Here is a 22,251-nt window from a genome sequence, read left to right as displayed (position 1 = left end):
GTAATTCTGTTTGCTTAATTTTATATTTACTTGGCTTTTTAGTTTTGCTGCGATGCGCATCTATGGGCTCTTGGTGTGGTCTTTTCAATATTTTTCACTTTTATTATTATTTTATATATATATATATATATATATATATATATATATATATATATATATATATATATATATATATATATATATATATATATATATATATATATATATAGGGTGGTCCTTATTTATATGGGAAATTTTTTTTTCGGAATTCAACAAGTGACGCCCCCTAGTTTTGTGGCACTATAATAAAAAGTAATCGGTGCAAAATTTGAACTCGATCCGTCAATAATAACACGTGCCCCTAGGACGTTGAACTTTAACACTTTTGATAATTTTCACTCAAATCTTCGAGTTTTCACTTCAGACCCCGTACATCGTTTCTCCTATGTTTGCAAATATTTTTACAGCGAAATAGCGCTAAAATTCATCTTTTTAACTACTTCATATCGTCTAAAGATTTTACATTGAATAAGAATGAAATAGTGCTTTGGAAACGTTACCTTAATCGTACGCTTTTCACAATGTATCTCAATCGTGTGCATTTTTTTTCTCGATAGTCTTGAATTGTCTGTAAAATACTAAATTGCTTTTGTGACTCATATTTGGAAAATTGATTTTGAAATTCTTCGATTAATTGTGCTCCTCTTTCAGTTGTATCATTCCAAACTTTCAGCATTTTAACGATATCTCTTCCCTTTAAATAGCCTCTTTCATTTTGCCATGAATCAGGATCAAAGGAAAACATCTTTTGGTGTTTGTAACTTATCAAACAGTTTTATTGACTTGTAATTGATTCTATAAAGAGGAAGATCTTTACTAAGAAAGTATTCCAAGTCGTCTACTGTTATCTGAAATTTTTTATACAGTCATCAGACACGTCTTCTTATCACAAGCATGTTTTGGACTAGTCTTTTCCTATATTCAAAGTTAATTCCTTCATCCAATACGGACAAAGCTACTAGTTCATTCCCTAAGTACCGTAAGTGATTTATGAATTTTTCAATCACTGCTTCTGCTGCATGTTTGTCGTAATTTTGTACGCAGCAGGTTTTTCAGACACAAGACTTTATATTAATTTAAAAGGCCTAGAATGGGTTGCTGCGAAAAACTATATCTTTATACAACATTTAACAGCATTTACGGGCATTCTCTTCATGTAAGGTCAATTTAAATTGTTTCCTAAATATATAAATATTCAAACAATAAATTCCTTTTGCCACCCATCTGGCTCACAGATAAGCTCCAGGTTGCCGAAAACATATCCCTGTTGGAGGGAGGACTTCACCAAGAAACATTATTACACGTTATGAGAATTCTCTGTAATAGTTCTTAATTCCGCTTTCTACGAACAATAATATGTCATAAAATTCTTCTTTTAGAATTTAAGTGGTAAGTACTTTTTAAATTTTGAAACGTTTAAATAATGAAATATCGAGTCTAAACTAAGAAAGGCAAGAACTTCTTTAAAGACAATCTGCAGTACGATTTCAAGTGCATGATGATAGCAATACAAATGCAATATATCGCCGTTCAGCTTTTGCTCTAAAAAATTACATGCACAATTTATACGGCCGGTATTGTAAGCCGCTGTATAAAACACTACAGCTTGAACAGTTAGCAATAAAGAGCAATCATCTAAGATATCATATACAACTGAAGAAATATCTCGGAAATTCTGAGTAGCTGTTCAACATTAGTACCTGAAGCTATCATGGTAAGCCTATCTTCGTTTTTTTCCAGTTACATCTGGATGTAGCTTTGTATCCCTGGGAATAACTAAAAAATCTAAGTTTAAATTCATGAAATCTGATTTTACCTCTCGAAGATTTTCTCTTGCTCTCTTAAGGGATGTACGATTGATCATAAGGTAATTTGGATTTAAATTTACTGCATACAAAGGCAGTTAATAAATGAGCAGCATCTTTGTCCCTAATATGGCATTTATCTAACATTGATGAAATGCGAGCATATATCAATAGTTGTCAAGCTTTTTTGCGTTGTGGTAGACCAGATATAGAAAAAAGGTTCAACAGGTTAGGATAGATACCCCTTTCGGTTTTTAAATCTTCTGAATTGCAAGAGGAATTTGAAGATAATAAAGGACTATGTACTGAAATAGAAGACAGTTTAAAGTATAGATTTGTACATTATTCAGATCTGGCATTTTTTTTAATTTATATTTTAGATATGGAAAATAGAGTTTATTTTTATGGTAGGGTAATCGAGGATTTTTCAAAATTTAAATTATAAGAATGCATAAACATCTAAGTATATAATAAAGAACAGCGAATTAAAATATAATTGTCAATACTTATATTTATAGCATGGAAACCTAGTGACCCTATTTGCCACACCTATTACATACACAGAAATTTTTCTAAATCAACACCCCCACAGCCTGGAGGAGGCAATTTGTTGTAGTCAAAATTAATTCATTAATGGCCTAGGCCATTCATTAATGGCCTTTAGAATCCCTTGTGTCCATATAGGTGGAAAGAAATGTTCCCCTGCCGCTTGGTTTAAAACGAGCGCGAATAGCGGTATACCAGTCCGAAGGCCATTGGTGTACATGTACCCTATGTAATATGTAAAATTTTACAGAATTAATGTGAGAGAATGGTTGGTCTGGAAGTAGCAACATCTATTGAGGTTCAAAGTTACATTAAATATGAAACCTAGGAATATTTTTACATAAAAATGAGAAAATCCGCAATTTTTTCTTCGAAACTCAAAAAATGGGGCCCTAGGGGCACGTGTTAATATTCATGGATTGACTTAAAATTTTGTATGGATCATTTATTTGTATAATGGAACAAATTGAGGGGGCGTCGTGTAAAATATCTACAACATCAAAAATAAGGACCACCCTAATATATATATATATATATATATATATATATATATATATATATATATATATATATATATATATATATATATATATATATATATATATATATATATATACTGGTGTGCAAAAATTGAGGACGAGACGATTTTCTCAGTATAACTTTGTAGAAAAGCTTTCCAAATCAACACATTTAATACCGTAAGATCCCCAATACGTAAGGACATGTGTAATGTATATATATAAGCAACACTTACTAAAAGAGAAATCAGAGGGATAAAAAGAAGCTTTATGGAAAAAGTAGCATGGAGCTCAATGCGACTGAAGGCCGAAACATCCCTGTGATGGGTGTCCAGCAAGAAACATCCGGTCTTTAGTAGGGGATATGATCTCCCCCGACTGCGAGGCAGTTTTCACAGCGTCTGCCCATGCTGATAATGAGGGTGTCAATGAGTTGTTGAGGCATTGCTGCCCATTCGTCTTGCAGCGCCAATCGAAGCTCCCGAATCGTTACTGGTGGTAAGGTACGAGCTGCCAAGCGTCTGCCTAGAAAATCCCATACATGCTCGATGGGATTGAGATCCGGAGATCGTGCCGGTGATATGCTAATTTTTCGACTTCGTCCTTAATTTTTGCATACCAGTGTATATATATATATATATATATATATATATAATATATATATATATATATATATATATATAAGGGGTTATATAGTCCAATTTGTACCACACGTAATGGTGGAATCGTCTTTATGAGAAGAAATGATTATGAAAGTGTGAATCTATGAGTGTGGAAAAATCAAGAAAAGCTCTCTATTATTTATTTCAGTTTATTTAGTTACGATGCTCATTGGACTATTGCGTATTTTTACATACATACAAAAAGTTTTTGTATAATTTTTAGCCGAAACTAATGCTTAAAAACATTTGATATTTTTACAGATAAGGTAATCTTGTCGTTCTACACGTATTTAAAGTTCTGATAATCTTTTTGAAAACTATCAAAGTAAATTATAACTAATGCCAGTAAGTAATCCAAAGAGCTAGCTTCCTTTTCCAAATCAAGAGCCTGTTACTCTAGTAACTGCTAAAAAGTACCTGATAAATGAGATCGCAAAGGCATTTCGAGTGCAAGACTAACACATAGTTTCTAACCTCAGGGTTGATCCTATTATGTTTAGGATACCTTTTAAAATTTTACACATATCTAGCATCTCAGAACTTGCAACACTTCAGTTTTTCAAATAAAAATCGCAAGAAAAAGCTGAAAATTTTTACCTCGAAATAAATGTTCCTACACTCGACTCTATTTGCTTTAACTTATTTTTTCATGCTCGAACTGTCTGTGGTGATATTTGAGAAATAACAACCTTTGTAACGCTAGAGGGTATTGGATAAAACGGCAGGAAATATGTAATACCGGAAAAAAAAGAGGAAAACTCGTGGAAGGAAAGCGGTCGGAAATCCATTTCTACCCGGCCAATGGAATCAATTTAAGAAACTGGGATCTTGGGAGAAAGCGCTAGAGGGCGCCCAGATCGATCAAAATGCTTTCGACGTAGAGTGCACGTAAGGTGAAGTACTTCGGACATTATTTCTTCCTTTCCGACCAATCGGATATCGAGTTACAGTTCCAAAACTAGTATCTTACACATTTTCTACCTATTCGTCACGAAATTGAAGCATTTTTTTTATCGTCTCGAGAACGTATTCAGTGGTCCGATTGTTTCTGAAATCTGTATTTTGATTCAAAAAAAAAAAAAAAAGAAAAAAAACGGTTTCTTTCACCAACACAAAATCGGGCCTTTGAAGATACTCTTCCTCGTCCTTCACTGTCAGATCTTTTCGATAACGTTCGAATTTTACAATAAATCGTTATTTTAAGACAGTTTCAGCTTTAAAAGCCATGCTGGATGCTTGCAGCGTCGCTGGTTAGATTCAAAAGCCTCGATCATGGAAGAATAGAAAACATTACCTTTAAAAAATTGAAAATACAATAATGGAATCCAACAAAAGTTTATTCAAAACAAAATGAGTCTACTTTCGAATACAACGACTTCGACTTTCTATTATGAATTGAATTTCTCCCTTGGTCGGCTTAGGCAGGAAATTATATCAACAATACCTTTTCTGCAATTGAAATAATTTTCTGGAAACAAAACATACCTCTTTCATATTAAAAGAAAACTGTTAGTTGGTGAAAAAACGACATGAATTTCAATCTTCCAAGTTGCTAAGGGTTGTATTCCTGTAAATTCCATCTGTTACGAGCTCCATGAGCGCAAATGAGGACACATTAACTGACAATAAATAAAGAGCAATTTTTTACCATTACGTTCTGCACACATCAGAAATTATCCAAGGAAAATCTTTCGTACAGGTTGCTTTAAAGGGAACCGAGTAAAATAACAACTTCCAAAAGTGTAATAATTTCAAAGTATTTTAGAAGGTTCCTCTTACTCGTCGAAATCAGAAACCATCCCCAGAGGCACTTTTATCCAGATCTACTGGACTGCGCTTAGCAGAAACAGCTTCTCACATAACTTCAGAACTTTCCCTGTAGACTGAATATTTCTGAAGCACAGCCAAAGCTGATTCAAAACCCTAAGAAATGTCTCTCAAATTAGCCGTTGCTAATAGTCAGGAATGAACGAGACTAGCCTAAAATTAACTTTGTTAGGCGTATAACAAGACCATTTGGTGATACCATGCCAAAGTGGTGCGAAAGAGACGATTCCATATCCAGTAACAGCTTCTTTATATGGACAATGTTTGGTAAAGTTTTCATTGAAGCCCATGCTAAACCATTTGGTATAACATTTTCGATTGACAATCTCTGTAGAATTCTTTCCTGCTTGCGTTCACGGTGGCGCATCAATTGCATTTCTGAAGTATTTCACTCTTCACGAATGCTAATTTTACACCTTTTAACTGATAGTTACTGGGTCAAGCTTTGATAAATTACGCCGAATATGCATTTAATATATAACTTTCAGCAATCTATTAATTAATCTTTTGTAGGATTTACTAAACACTTTATTGAAGCCCTTTATTGAATATTTAAGCGTCCAATCATAAAAGAAAACAGTCATACAATTTAGTTACAAGGAAAATGTTCCCCACCATGAAATTTCTCTCTTAAAAACTACAGCCGGATAAATTATATGCATCAAATGAAATTATCTACAGGTGCTTCATTTTGATAAAATAAAAATCACTTCAAATTCACTGAATCAGTCAATCTATTACCTTTTCAGTGGCAATTCAAACTTTAGGAGGGGGAAATTCTACATTTGTCGAACAAAGCAACGAAATTCATCGAATGAAAAAATACGAGCATAACCTTTTCCTGCATCTAATGCAAAGATACTAAGATAATGTACGCAATGAGAAGGTGATATGTTTTTTTTTTTTGCATACAATATTGAAATTAACTAACAAAAAATATTAATTTCTGAATTTTCGAGACAAAAATTACTTTAAGTTATACTCGCTTTTAACATGAAGAGGGAAAAGGTTTGAACATAACGTTTGTTCAAAATAAAAAACCTTTTAGTTGCGGAATTAGAATTTATTTATACCTTCATTTCTGTTTAGGTGTTGATGTTTTTTTTTTTTTTTTACTAAAACTGAAATTAACTGGTTCCAATAAAAAAAAATGAAACATGTTAATGAAATATCCTTGCCAAGATGTTTTAAAAAGATAATTTGTTCCAACAGCACTACTTCCATTAAAATGATTTGGTAGAGACAGACAGATCAACCGAAACGTTTGATTTCTCTATTTCAAAACCATTCTTACAACTCTTTACTTTTCAATACTTATTTAATTCTGTACCTCAGAGTCAGACTAACGTAAGTCACATACTCGTAACTTTACAGGAGAGCCGAAAAACGGTCACTTAGATCATTACAAAGGATTGTCCTCACGCTCTTTTAACACTCGTAAATTATTACAAAGGTTTTTTTTTTATTGGTATTATGTTCATATGGCTCGATGCGGAAATGCACTAATAAACGAAAAATCTCAATTTGTGGACTTACGTTAGTCTGATTCTAAGGTACAGAATTATTGCATTTATTTTTAGCTGTTTCTTGTTTTTAGCAATATTTTTACAATACATTCAGTTTCCTTCATACTTTTTTTATTTTTTCACTTTTACGGGAAAGTAAGCTAATAATGGGACTATGTTTCTCTGAAATAATTTTGTTTCCTTGAGAATAATTTTATTAATAGAAAAAGAACGGCTTATTCATATGGTAAGCCCTCTTGGAGAGTTGCGTGCTTTCAGTTCATGACAAAGCTCTTTCGATTATGAAAGATACTTCTTCTCCCGTATACCGGTTATTAGATCAATATAATACTTCGATTTTTACAGATTGTGAACTATAATTAAATCCACTTAATTTTAATGAGTTTTTATGTGCAATTTTTATTTGGAGAAAAACTATTTACATAATATAAAACGAAGATTTTTTCTTTAAAGAGAGAGATACTATAAATGCATGATATCATCATGTTCCAGAAAAAAATAGTCATACGTACTCAATTTTCACAAAAGCTTAGTACGTATATCCTCAAACGCAGATTTTCAGAAAATATAGATTTTGTGTCCATAAGTTTTCGTTTTCCATTTGACCGTTTTAGGTTGAATTGTCATTTAGATAATGAGCTTTAGAAATAAAAGTCATTCCAGAAAAGCTCTCGGATGACTTTTCATCCCAAAGCTCACACTTTATTGCATTGAAAAAGAGGTTTCTTGAAGCCCCGAAACACGTATCTGCAGTAATCTGAAAATTTTATGTAATGAAATGTTGTTTTATTTTATTTTACATTATTAGCATCATTTAAGTGTTTCATTTCTCGTTGTTAGTAATTACCTAGAATTTTTCTAATATCACGTTCACAGTATTCAAACAAAAGAAAAGACATTAGGTGCGATTTCTAAATTGGTATTCTGCTATATTTTGCAAAATTGCAAATATGTTACATAAACAAAAAAAACTTTGGTACCACGGATTGCAATTCACAAATGAGGCAGCGAGAAGTGAAGAGAAAATGTAAACATCTTTAAGTTTCGAATGAAACGCGTACCAAATTCAAATCCTTGGTATTCATTTGTTGAACTTGCTTTCTACAGGATGTAACAGCACAGCGTTTACAGATTTTCAGGGCAGATAGAGTACACGTAGACGATGGGAAACAACATAGCAATGCATGGTCGTACGCTTTTTGGCGTGGTATTGACGACACAAATCACCAGAAAGACAAGAAACGAATAAGAGAAGAAAACATGTTTATAATCATTAGTACAGCAAAAAACTAAAAAAAAAGAACATGAAGGGCCCAACGATCGTCATCAAAGTAGGTGTTCGAAATTACGACCCGGGGCAGTGATGCATGCCTTACATCTCCGGCGCATCTCCTCACATCTCCGGCAAGATCGAACGTCAAAGCGAGTGCGGCAACAAAAACCGCGTGTGCGCATGCACTGTCAGCTGATTCTTCGGTTTACATAACGACGTCTATCGTGCACACCAGACAAAAACTTACCAGCATTTTTGCTGTTTAAAAAATAATAAACATGTATTTTTACCCGACTGCGCGTGCGCGACGGAAAGGAGGGTAATGTGTTTTTCAGTCTATGTATATATGTCCCGTTTCTATGTGGCGTTCTACAGGTTAAACGCCTCGGCCAATTTTTGTAATTCTTACGTCAATCGATTTGTCTTAACCTTGGGAGTGTCACTAAACACATGACAATAATCAAAAGTACCATTTGAAAACCAGTTGCCATTTTGTCAGTTTGAGATCGGCGCACGCTGGGTGTCGCACACTACCTGCGTGCGACAAATGCAGGTTGTTTTCACTCCTTGAATTTTTTGTTTGCTAAGTCTATTAATTGGGGTCTCAGTGGCCGAGTGGTCTAAGCGATTGCTTCTCCCACATGAGGCGGCGGGTCAAGACACTCGCGCTCCGAATGTACTTTCCCCTCTATGTGATGGAAATTCTTTCATGTGTTCTTTATAGTATTCTGTACTGTAATAAAAAATATATTATGCGTAACAAAGACAAGACACTCAGATTGTAGTCCTCATCAAAATAAACCCATCCAACAAGCACCAAAAAACAGAAAGTCTACTTATTCGATTTTCATCGCTAACATATGTTGCATTTGTTTTTGCCTTCATTCAAAGGTTTGAGTTTCGCGACGTGTACTTTCTTGAGAGGCTTTTTTAGTTTTGCGAGAAATATTTGACTGACGGGGGGGGGGGGGGGGGACGCTTCCGATTTCGCGTCATCATGAGTTATACAGACTGTTTATATAGCTGTGCTGTGGTTGACTTTAGTTCGCGCGTTTTTGCCGAAGAGCAAGCACATGTAGCTTTAAGTCTAGTTAGGTCCCTAGAGGGACTAATTATCAGTAGTTTAGACCACCGCAAGTTACTTAATAAACCTCACTATACAAACTCTCTCAATGAAATGACAAGGTTGCGAAATCTACCGTCTTATAATGACAATAACTAAGTCAATGAAAATTAACTAAAAAGTGGAAAATAAAAAATTATTAAATAAAAACAAAAAACCCGACTGCGTAAAAACCAAAAAAACTAAAAAGAAAAATGTATAAGCCCAGTAGTTTAGAATGTAATAAGTACTACTGAATAACTACTCCGTTGAAATAGTTTTATAACCGTACACAGATAAGACAAATCATAAATTCAAAAGCAGAATAACAGGATCAACAGTCGGGGCCCATTCTAATTTTACGGGGTTCCTTGAATCAGAAAGGAATGGGCCCCGACTGTTGATCCTTCTATTCTGCTTTTGAATTTATGATTTGTCTTATCTGTGTACGGTTATAAAACTATTTCAACGGAGTAGTTATTCAGTAGTACTTATTACATTCTAAACTACTGGGCTTATACATTTTTCTTTTTATTTTTTTTGGTTTTTACGCAGTCGGGTTTTTGTTTTTATTTAATAATTTTTCCTCTTATTTGAATATTACCTTTTTTGCGCTTTGTGTCGTCACTACCGCGTCAGGATAGCGTTTCCGACCATAAATTGCTATGTGATTTCCCATCGTCTAGGTGTACTCAATCTGCCCTGAAAGTCTGTAAACGCTGTACTGTTACACCCTGTATATCACACTGTATGGCAGCACCTGAAATGTCTACCAATATCATCTCATGCTACAAAACAACTGAGAATTCCTTCTTCTATGCCTACTATTTATCTTCAATTTTCATTTTGGGCCCTTTCACTCATTTGCTTCACACTGCCTCAAATTATGAACAATTTTATTCGTTAGTAATAAAGGAAAACACCTATTTATATTTTGCAAGCATCCTCCCCTAAAACTTCACACTTTGCAATTCTGAAGCGGACATGAGGAATGTAATAAGACTATTATAGTAAAGCTTAATGTAAAATTTTGCTTACCTCGAATAGTAAATGTACTTGTAGAAAATCGTATAAGGAAAGGTACTTCAAAAAAATTGAAAAAAAAAAAAGTTAAATTTAAGGCATGCTGTTTTATATCCCCAGTTATCTGATTATTTTTTAAAGTCTTAAATAAGCCTTTTTTTTTAATGCTAGGAAATAAACTTCTTATTACAGGCGCTGATTTCCAATAACATGCGAGCAGATCCATTTTCTTTTTAAATCAGTAACTTTCTAAAATAAGCCATTTTGATTGTGCAATCATGATCCTAATACTCTGTCCTACTCTAATTTTAACGTTCCAAAACAAAGCTAAATAACAGCTATATTTTATGCAATGAAACTAGATCAATGACAACAGAAAAAAAACTTGGTTTCGTTTCAATCGAGGTATAGTAAACTGCATCAACTTTGCTACAATTTTTTGCAATAACAAAGTGTTTGATAACGCAAGCGCAGAGTGCGAATATCGTATATATATTCTTTAAAGCAATTATTTAGCAATATGCGACTTATTATTATTGTTTTCCGAGAACGATATATCGGATCTTCTAATGACATAAAAAGAGTAGTAGTTCTCAAGATCTATGAGAAAGAAAATAAGACTGGTTTTGCCCCAGGAAGGAGCACTTCAAAGCGAGGTCAAAGCCCCTTTTTTCACAAGCGACAGTCCTGAAATAAAAATAATCAAGAACAAGCATTTGTTTTGGCCAGTTGCGATGTCTTCTGCCAAATTTCTACAACACTTCAGCAGTTTTTCATCTCTGTTGCAGCATGAAGTTTGTGGAATTGTTCAAAACTTTGTTGCTGGTTTTGTCAAGCGCAATTTGTAGCTGCTATCCCCAAGGCGCTCCAATTGATATCTGTGATACAATCAGCCACTCGCGAAATCCTGGATTAACTTTCGCATATGAGGCACCTTATGCACTTTTCCAGACTTCGCTTTCTTACAAACCTGGTCAAGTTATTAATGGTAAATATCCTTTTAAATCCTTGTTATACTTTAATGTCAAATCTGATTTTTTATCAGGTTAATGAGAAGTAAATTACTTTAATGTTTCACACGTAAAAATGCATTTTGAAAACAAACAATAGAATGACTGATAATATTGCAATGTTACATTTTCTATATTTATCTGCAGAATATTTTTCTACCAAAAAAGGAATTAGTGTTCCAAGCGCAAAGCTATAAAACATAAATTTCGTTTCTGTAAACTAGAGAAAACTTATACTTCATAGAAATTTCATAAAAGCCATACTCATTTCTGTATTTAAAGTAAAAGGAATTGCTCTCGCATCTTAAATACTACGCATTTCACATCATTCAAGTCCTATATCTACTCATTAAAAAACGTGGTATCAAATTTCTATTGTTACTCTAAAATGTTTTATGACTTAAAAGAGCTTAGAGAATTGAGTTTATATTTGCATTTATATTTACCATGGAAAGCAAAATGGAAATATGGAAATCATGTTTCATCATTGTTTCGTTTTGTGACTTAAAATATATTTATTTTTATTACATTTTAGAGAGTAAAATTGGATTCCAATAGTAAACATAACATCCTCAAAGAAAAACAGCGCATTTAAGATTAAATCTGAGCAATTTACTTTGTTTTTTGTTGCTAGCATCTTCTCGAATATTTCCGTACATATAAAGAAAGTTTTTAATAAAGAAAATATCTTATTGCTTTATTAAATGTTGTTTTAAATGAAAGAAAATAAATAGCATGAGAAATTCAATCCATGATCTTTGCTTAGACACTATGAGACCTAATTTTATAATCCAAAATGTGTACCTGAACAAGAATTAAAACAAGAACTAATATGTATGAATATATATCAGGTTTTGATGACTTCTTTAAATGGGATCTGCTGTAGAAAGATATTCTGCAAAAAAATCAACCAACTTTAGAATCTTATTACAAAGTCATACTCAAAGAAAAAAAAGTTCTGACCCCCCCCCCCCCCCCCGTCGTAACCCCCGTAAATATCAAATGCTATCTTGAACGTTATTGGTTATTCAGTGTATTTCATGTATTATTGGTTATTATTTATCAATATTTTAATCTTTTAAATTTATAAGTTCGCTTGTGTGTTAAAGATACACAAATTGAGTAAGATGAATTATACTTAAAATAACTCTGCTTAAGCTAATCAAAATGCAGTTTTCTTTCGCTAATTGTTTAGATTTTTGTTTTTGATAGTTTCGGTAGAGAGTACGTTTCATAAACAAATGAATAGGTACAAGACGAACTGGTATTGCACTGAAACATACAAAATACAAAACTAATAGAGTTACATGTCTGAATAATGCTCATAAATGGGGAAAATAGATTATGTTTCCAAACCAACAGATCAAAAAGCATAAGCCAAACACATCTCTCCTTACTTTAAGGTTCATGAGTTAAATTCCGCTGATTCCTGCTAACAGCCCAATATCTTTCAGATTTCGAAATTATTTTTCTGTTGTATACTTTTTGATAATTCTTGGAATTGCATGCTTTAAATCACAAACACCCGGATGTTTGTGCGTAATGAATCGCTTTGCAGGGTGTAGTGAATTTCTTTGTAGGGTGTGTAATGAATTGCTTTGTAGTGTGTAATGTTTCGTCTTATAATTTTATAGTTAACCACTGTGGTAGGCTATTTTCTTAGAGTAAACAAGACTGAAAGTGCATAATCAAATGCATGAAAAAAGTAAATATTTTTTAAACAAAAATATAACTTAGGGAACTTGAAATATTTACGCACTTCATAACAGTAAAGAAAATACGTACCTTTCATTCTGCTTTATTATAACTCTAAATCACAAGAAAGATATTTGACAAGCAATATTTCTCCCGGACCCTTTTGACATCATCTACTTTCGATGCATTCAATAATCGATAAATCAATACTATTTTATTCAATTCGCTTTTATCTCTTGCAATTTTCTTGAAGTCAGTGACTTTGTCTCTCTCCGTTTTACCACAATTGCCATTTGTAGCAATCACAGGGATTAATTGAAAACTTGAAATCCACAATATAATGATAAAATGTATCACAACGTAAATGTAAATGCATCACAGTGTAAATAGAATTGTATCACAACGTAAACAGAAATGTATAACAACGTTTCTTGAAAAATTCGAAAGAAAATAGTTTTGCGTGAAAATTCATGTCAAAATTCTTTTTAAAAAATTGCAGTAATTTAAGAGTCGGAATTAAAAAATGATGATTAATTGATTCTTGGTGAACATTTCGTGGAAAAATATCTTATATTTAAATGAAAGTCACTGCTTTCATCTTTAAAACAAATGTATTATCGAGGAAAAGTTTTTTTTTTAAATCCTAAATTATGTAAGTACATAACTTCTTTTTTTTAATAAGAAAAGAGAGAACAAAATTCATTAAATTAAGTTACAGTGTTAAGCATTCTATTAAAATATTCTAATCGATTGTCTATTTATTAATTTCAGGCTTTCTAAATTAGAGCAATTCGACACATTAATTGGTCGAAGCTTATTAGAAACAACTTTTAATATTGCAGAAGGTTTTAATGCTAAGTAATTAAATTCTGACTTGATTTTGCAACGTAACGATCATTTTGCATCGAATTTTATCCACTTGATTACTTGCAAAATCTTTCAAAGACTACTTATTTATGCTTTGTATATACCATAGCCATGTAAAAGATTTCAGACTTAACAACGATGTATGGAAAGGGTTACTAGTAATTACAAGAAGAGATCAAAAGAGACTAAGTATGGATAGTAAGCATAATTTATATAACGTTGTGAAAAGATTCATCCAAACTACGTGGCAATAAGTAAGAAGACTAAACGAGTTATCAAGTAAGCAATCCTATTGTTAGGCTAATCTTTGTTATATTAAACTTTTCATTCCTTCTGCTACTTCTCATATGCTAATTAATTTATCTTTCTAACTCTGCAAAAATTCCTCAAATCTAAGTACTATAAAAATTTGGTCATCGATATTACAGGAGTTCGAAATTTTCTCATCGTTATTACGGGTGTCATAGTTTTGTCATCATTATTACAGGAGTCTTTGTTCAAAACACCACTCCACAGCAGACAGCGATTCATTAATTTCCTGTAGACAGTCCTCAATCCTCATACATATTACCATGTCTCTCACTAATGATTACTGCAATGATTATTTCAATTGCTCAAAATGCCGATTGCTCTGTTAGCGCTTGATATAACACGTCGGTACATACTATATACCTGTCATATTCATCCACGTTGGAACTTTCGCATTTTTAACTAACTCAATATACATAGTGATCCATGTTTTGTGGACTTTTTGTTAATGCTGGGTACCCTTTGTTGACCTTCTGAGTTTATCATCACCTCACATGAAAACAACTTCAACCCGTTCTTCAACTTCCAAGCAGTTCTTCAAATTTATCATATTAACAAACAATTCGAAAATTACGTTTTTTTAATCATTGAAAATTTAAATTAATTATATCACAACGTAAATAGAAATGTATAACAACGTTTCTTGTAAAATTCGAAAGAAAATAGTTTTACTTGAAAATTCATGTCAAAATACTTTTAAAAAAATTGGCGTAATTTAACAGTCGGAATTAAAAATTAAGTGTCATATTTGCATATAGCATGCTCTAAGTTCTCCGAAAAATGAAACCATTGCCACAAAAAAAGTCAAATTGCCGACATCATACAAAAATTGATTTTTTCTTTCATAACAACTAATGTTGTAGTTTTTCTGGAGATAAACATAAATTACACGTATAAATTGATTTTATCTTTTCAGAAAAAATAGATTTATTAATTTGACATATTTTCAATTGCGTGCTAAAAATATTTTCAAAAAGTACAAAATTTAAAATGAAAAATACATCTTTTTAATGAAATTTGAAAATATCTACCTGCTTTGAATAAGTACGATTAGTTAATCCTGCTCTGCATTCCTCCATTCTCAATCCTTTCAAAATATGGAGACGAGCTCTAGAAATCGATTAACATATTCTTTCCACGACCAAAGAGTCATTAAAGTCGGACTTTTGTACCTGACTTAATCACAGACTTGTCCATTCGGTCCAAGAGTCCAATTCAATGTACTGATTGCGGACTATTAACTTTCTTACCAGCAATAAACTAAAAAAAGCCTCCCTTAGTTTTTTTACGTTCTTTTTTACGATTTCATTGGTAATTTATCTCTGAAACTGCATTTGTCTAACATAATTCGCTTCTCGTTCATGTCTCGATTCCTTAAATTAGGCTCTCCTTTATTCTGCTAAACTTAACAATTATTTTCTTTTTTCATTCATTAGCCTTGACGAAGGCAAGCTTTTCTTAACTACATTTTGCATTCTTCTTCGGGGAAAAACAAGTTTAATGAAATAAACAGAACAAAAAGAATCATTACGTTCAAAGACATTCGAATGACCTTAATTGTTGCAATGTAAAATTCAAGAAAACAGCAAGTTCAATAACGTTGAACGACAGATCAAAAAAGACATAAACAAGTAAAACTTTTTCAAATAATCACTAATATCAGTTTAAACTTGAGCTAATATATCCAACTTAAAAGTTTTCGTATCAAAGTGATTTGTAACAGTTACTTCTATATTTGATAAAATTTGTAATAACTTAAGAAAAATATGTCAGATTAAGTGAAATGTCGCTCACATTTCATACAATAGCAAATACACATAACAATGTCTGTTACTGTTTAGAAAATATCTTACAGCGTTTTTCGAAGAAGAAGTAAATACTTTAAGTAAATTTTAAGGTCGGTTGATTTTTAACCAAGGCTGCTGGGTCAGAGTTGTAGAGTTGGAGGCTTTACATTTACAGGAATAGGAGTCAAAGTCGAGCATTTTCCCTCCGAGTCCGCAGCTTTGTCTAGGAGTCGGAAGAGGGGGTTTAGGAGTCGGAGTCTTTAAAAATGCAGAAGTTGAAGTCTTAGTGGGTCAAACTCGCTCCCCTTAACAGGAATCGAAAAACAGGCTTAGAATGACAGCATGGTGATACCTAAATAAAGTTTTTGTTGAATGAACGCAAATGAATGAAAATGAAATGCTTTTATTAATGGTTTTGATAATTTATTACTATGATCAACTTATTTACAAGGATAATTTTTGAAATTCCTCGAAAGTTAAGAAAATAAAATTGAGAGGGAAAAGATATATGATGCTGAAGAGAAGAAAAGGGCAATAAAAACTGTGCTGAATGAAATGGAATGAAATGCCACTAAGAGTTTCTGCTGAAAAATATGGCACAAAAAGGCGGCAATGTTTAGACACTTAGTTGGCATTTATGAAAACTGTTGACGATATAGGAGAACCCTTATTTTGAACCCTAGATGTGTTCCAAGTCAGGTATTTACATATGAACAAGAAAAATAGCCGCCCGCCTTGTCTAGTGGTAAGAAGAGTCTGACTCCGATGGGGAGGTCCTGGGTTCGAATCCTAACTCGGGCGTGGATGTACTTTCTCTCTCCAGTCCTTGTCATTCCTTTGCGTGAATGGTTTGTTGTGCTGTAAATGGTTGCCTACCCTATAAATGGGTCCTTATTGCATGTGCATATTGTGGAAGTCGGACTTCACACCAAATTACGGTACAGTTGGAGAAGTGAAGCAGCAGACCCCAAATTGCCAGCCTAATTGGTACAAAGCAACAACAGCAAGAAAAAATTTGATGGAATATTTGATTATTGCCTCCAAAATGCATCATGGGTTAACAGATGTTAAATACAGAAAATTAATACACTATCATGCAAAATTCACAGTAATACCCCATGCCGGAATGGGACTATTCGGCGCGGCCGTTTCGGCGCCGCCGTTTTGGCGCGGCCGTTTCGGCGCTAAACCCATTTCGGCGCGGCAGTTTCGGCGCGACCGTTTCAGCGCGGCCCCTTTCAATACGACCTGTTCAAAAATCGAAATTGTCAGCATGTAAATCTGCCAAACATTGCTTCAAAATTCAAGATATCTTTTGTTTTTTTAAGTTTTGTAAAAAGTTTTATGAAGTAATATTTTTAAAAGTTTATTTTGTTTTATTTTTTATTATTAGTTGATAACATGTAAGTTTAAAAACATCTTCATAATTTTTCGAAGTAGATAAGTTAGGAAACAGCACTGACATTTTTCTATGAAATGTAAATATAAAACTCATTCAATTTAAATTGATTTTTTTTTTCGTTGCTGATCATTAATTTGTGTACTTACTTAAATATCTTTTCTGTAAAAAATTAAAAAATGTCAACTAATAATAAGATGAATTTTTTATATTTTTTATTAGAAAGAGTTAACGTGTTGAGAAACTCACACGTAACCCTGCTCTCTATCAAGTTAAGTTGTATAGTGGGCTTTGAACACAGGATAGACAAGAAAAAACTTGATTATGCAAAGATTATTATTATTTATTGCTTTTAAGTTTCATAAAGACTAATATAATGAACAAAAAATATTTTAAACTTTTTTTTTTAAATAAAAATAAAATATTTTGTGTCTTTTTAGTTCCTGTAACTGTTCTATAGCACTAAACTTGTCGACTGACTATTTCGTAACAAAAAAAAAAGGGCAATAATAAAAAATAATAATAATAATAAAACTTTTTTTTTTAAAAAGTAATTTACAAAAAATTTATAAATTGATTACAGAAAAATAATAGTGTTTAGAACTAACTTTAAAAAATAAATGATATTTTAGTCAATAAAAAAAATCAAACATTGCCCTAAATTTACCTTGATGTCCGTACATGGGTTTGTAATAGTTCAGTCGAGCTTTTTGGTTAGTTTGAAACGTGTTTTCACGTGAAGAAGACTTGTGAAATTATTTCTAATAGCTGTTACAACAAAGAAGTAATCACTACAGAAACACAAAACGGCTCAGCATTGATTTAAAAAAAAAAAAATCGACAAAGAGGTAGAACTGGTCTTGGCATTATTTGCTAATTTTCAAGATATTTTCTGTTATGTTATCGCAGTAAAACATACGTGGATCATATATGCCCCCTCTTTTCCCCACTGTAAATTTTAAAATAAATTTTAACTAGCTTCTAGAGCGCTAAATTCATTCTTCTTCCAGAAATCTTTTTCCTTCTTTGAACTAAAATTTCTGAAATTCATAAAGTTCAGAATGCAAAAATTTGACGCCGAAACGGCCGGCGCCTAAACGGTCAGCGCCGAATCGGCCAGCGCCGAAACGGCCGCGCCGAAACAGCCGCGCCGAAACGGTCGCGCCGAATCGTAACAAACCCTACCCATGCATAACAATTAAAACGAAAACTGTCAGGCTGGACCGGACTGGTTGTACGAGTTCATGAAGCGAATGATGCTGAAATTTTGCTTACTCCGCTTGACATTGTCCATGTCACACTGCGAAGTGCATCTTGCGTTATTTTTTTGGAAAATATTTACGAGTATAGTGTATCATAGTGGTTTTTGTAGTTATTTCTTTCTGTGTACAAATGAATGTGTCAATGATTTCATATACAGTAATGTTATTCATTTGCCCCATTAGACTGTTAGCAAGTCCTATTAGACCCCAGAGTAGGGGTTCAATCGGACAAAATGTATTTTATCCAAATAAAGCAATTTCTGGTTGAAAAAAAAGTTATAATTTGAAGTTTTTATCTCTTAATAGTTTTGTCTCTAAAAAGGTAGATTTAAAAAACATGATAAGATTAACCATTGTATAGCGTAAAATGCCTCATTTGTCCCGTTAGCCTCTATTTTCTCCTACTCCGCTTCACTACACTCAGATTTCTTAGGAAATGAGGAGCATACCATATTAGTCATACTTATGTGTAAGAGGTAAAATTAATTAAAATATTTTTTGACTTATCATTTATTATTCTGATCAAGAAATAAAGGCTAATGAGATAAAATTATTTACAATGAATGGACATATTTGTCATATGAATTCAAAGCAAAAAAAAAAAAATAATAATAATAACAAGACAGCACACATTAAAGGATAATTCTTTAAAAGCATTTAAAAGCAGTAGGAAGTTACTGCTTATTATTAGGAATTAATGACTATAATAAAAGTCAACTAAGCATTAGTTTTGTTGCAGAAGTGTGAGGAAGAAACAAATCACGAAGCATTTCTAAGACCATGAAGATGAATAAAAATACAAATCTAAAATCGCAAAAATGAAGCAATCTACATAATATAATAAAAACGTAAGTTAATGCCTAGCTCTTTTGAATAATTATAGATAAATATTGAACATCCATGTTATAGTCGGATGAAGATCATTGAGATCTGATCATCAATTTATCACATATGTTGTTAATTACAATGCAGCATCACTTCGTTGAAGCCTGTGAAGTAATACCAAATAGGTCCCAATATTTAAACCCGTTTTACATAAATGATTTCTGAAGATATATTTCTTTTTCTGGGGTGTTCTCTTTTCATGTTTGTTTCTTACAAGCTTCAGCAACGCAATTTGACGCACATAACTTGTTCTCTAGAGGTTTCTTCTCGTTTTTACGTCTTTAACGTTTTGAATTGAATTTATCCTTTCATTATTTGAAACTTTCTCGCTCCCTAGCTATTTATTTGGCAAACTCTTTTATCGGGAGGCTTCTTTTTATGATTTTTACCGCTATATCTCTGACCCAGCAGATGTTTCTTCTCACTTTCAGCTGGCAACGGGAAAGAACATAAAAAATATACTTGTGAACTCTACAATATATTAAAGTTTGAATTTTCGGAAAATTACTTTTCTATCAGCTCTTTACTGACCTTTTGAGTTACTTCGCTTTTTTGATTATTTGAGAGGGCACTATTGACAAACACCTTGCAGCAAAGAAACTCAGAATTTCCAGAGTATTTTCTATTTAATTGGTGTAATCTAATTACACCTATATATCTCTGTTTCATCTTTCAATCATCTAAAAATCATGCAAATCACCATTGTTTGAAAGTCAATTTTTATTTATTTTTTTTGTCAAAAATCATGAAATAACTTTTTGTTCGAAAACAAAACTTAGCGGAAGAAAATTTATTCCTGGTCAGAACCACTTTACTCATCACTACATTGCGATTTTTGTCTATCATAACGAGTAAGCTTTCTCCGTGACTACCAGATAAAAATCAAATTCTGATTCTCTATATATAATAATAAAAGATGGATGGAGAAAAGCAAACTGATTTCTAACCAAGACGGTAAAAATTTCACGCATTGCGTGATCTTCGAAAATGAAACTTATCATGGATCGAAAATATCTGTGAATGGTGTGCAATTTTTAGTTACATCACATTTTTACTTGATGATGTACCCATTACGGTTTCATGCTCCTCAAAATTATTTTTCAAAGCTATTTTAAGCTTCTACTTGCTAACCTTTTTAGGAAAGTAAACGTGTAACATTCATTTATTAATTTAAAAATTATTGAACGTATATGCGTATTTAATTACTATTGTAATGAAATAACTTTCGTTTTTAGAATAACTTTCATTTTTAGTGTTCATCTGCGTATTACCAAGAATTTATTACAAATCTTTTTTTTTTTTTTGTTATTCTACTCGAGTGCTTTAACTTGAGCATCTTAGTGACTGAACAATGCTCAATTTCATGTGTGTCATGGTGTGGTTCGCATATTCCTATACCAAAACAGTTTTCAAATCCCCCACAGACGAAATGAAAATGTATATTCCAAAAGAAATTCTTTTCACAAAAGTAAATAATATCGATGATGATAAAAGTAATAAGTAAATGATAGCTGTTTAAACAAACTTTAAAAACACAATAATTTATTAGTTCTGACAAAGAACAGGAAATCCTTGACACTACGTCAGTCACTTGTGCTCTTTTTTCAGTCCGCTACATTTGGCGTCAAATGGAAGAAACGTCCCGTATTAATGCTAGACAATTATGGCAACCTGATTTGAATAATTAATACTGACGAACTAATCCAAGATTTTTTTCCTATTATTTTTATTTCTAGTATCCTCTGCAGTTCATGATAATAATCAGCTTATCAGGGGAACCCCGGGCTGAAATTTTCGCGAGGAGTAGTTCTCAGTTTGCCAAATGAAACTTTGAATTTTATCGAATGATAAAATAAGAGAATGCTTTAATATATGCATCTGATGAGAAAAGACATCAGGCATCATTAAAAATTGCAGTATTTTACCATTCTCCGAATTAGCCGAATCGTCAGACAAAATTTACTTTATAAATAAACTTTTGGAGGAATACAGTGATATCCCATCGGGGCACCCTTGCTACTCACCATTGTGTTAACGTAGGAGGTGAATCTAGTACTCATGAACTTTATTATATTTAACTGCAGTGTAACCGGTTCTTACCGTTTAACATATAATGGTTCTAACAATGCATTCTCCAAAAATATTCCAGATTTTATTTCATCCAGTTACTAATAAAAATCTGCATCAAGATGTTACCTCACACACAAGCAGTGCCGCATTTACAGCTTTGGAGGCCCGTCGCAATGCATTTTGGGGGGCCCTTAGAGATAAACAGAACAACATAAAATATTTTTCATATGCCTTTATTGATCCTCTTCGGAGGCTATATGCTGTGTCCCTCGCGATTACGAAATTTGCGGTATGGTAAATCCGCCACTGCACACAGGGAAGAAACTTTAGATTTTCTTCCCAAAAACTTGAAAAAAGGACTTTCATTGGCTTTTCAATAGTACTTCAATCACTCATTTTCGTATTGAACATATTTTATTCATTTTTTATTTGTTATTCTTCCCTTTTTATTAAGATTTTGTGTACATTAAACTCTCGTTACAGTGAATGACAGCGCAACGAAATAATTCTTTAGTCCCGTTTTAATTGCCATTACATTGTAATTACTCCCTCCCCCTAATTGCCATCCCACCCCCCGTCCTATATAACGCAGTTGTTACTCGTCCCTCCCAAAATGAACGTCTGGATCTGCCACTGATCAGGGAAG

At 32.7% G+C, this 22,251-nt stretch overlaps 1 protein-coding gene across 1 annotated transcript in view; it reads left to right on the top strand.

The window, feature by feature from the left end:
* Window positions 1-11,106: 11,106 nt before the first annotated feature.
* LOC129219390 (putative defense protein 3) overlaps window positions 11,107-22,251 on the top strand; it is a 37,856-nt gene continuing 26,711 nt past the window's right edge. Inside the window, exon 1 of the mRNA XM_054853777.1 lies at window positions 11,107-11,309. Coding sequence (XP_054709752.1) covers window positions 11,111-11,309 — 199 coding nt within the window. The 5' untranslated portion in view covers window positions 11,107-11,110. The remainder of the gene's footprint in view (window positions 11,310-22,251) is intronic.

Source organism: Uloborus diversus, chromosome 3, assembly GCF_026930045.1.
Source record: "Uloborus diversus isolate 005 chromosome 3, Udiv.v.3.1, whole genome shotgun sequence".
NCBI classification, from domain to species: Eukaryota; Metazoa; Arthropoda; class Arachnida; order Araneae; family Uloboridae; genus Uloborus; species Uloborus diversus.
The sequence above is the reverse complement of the archived record's forward strand: the minus strand, read 5'-3'. Positions and strand labels throughout refer to the sequence as shown.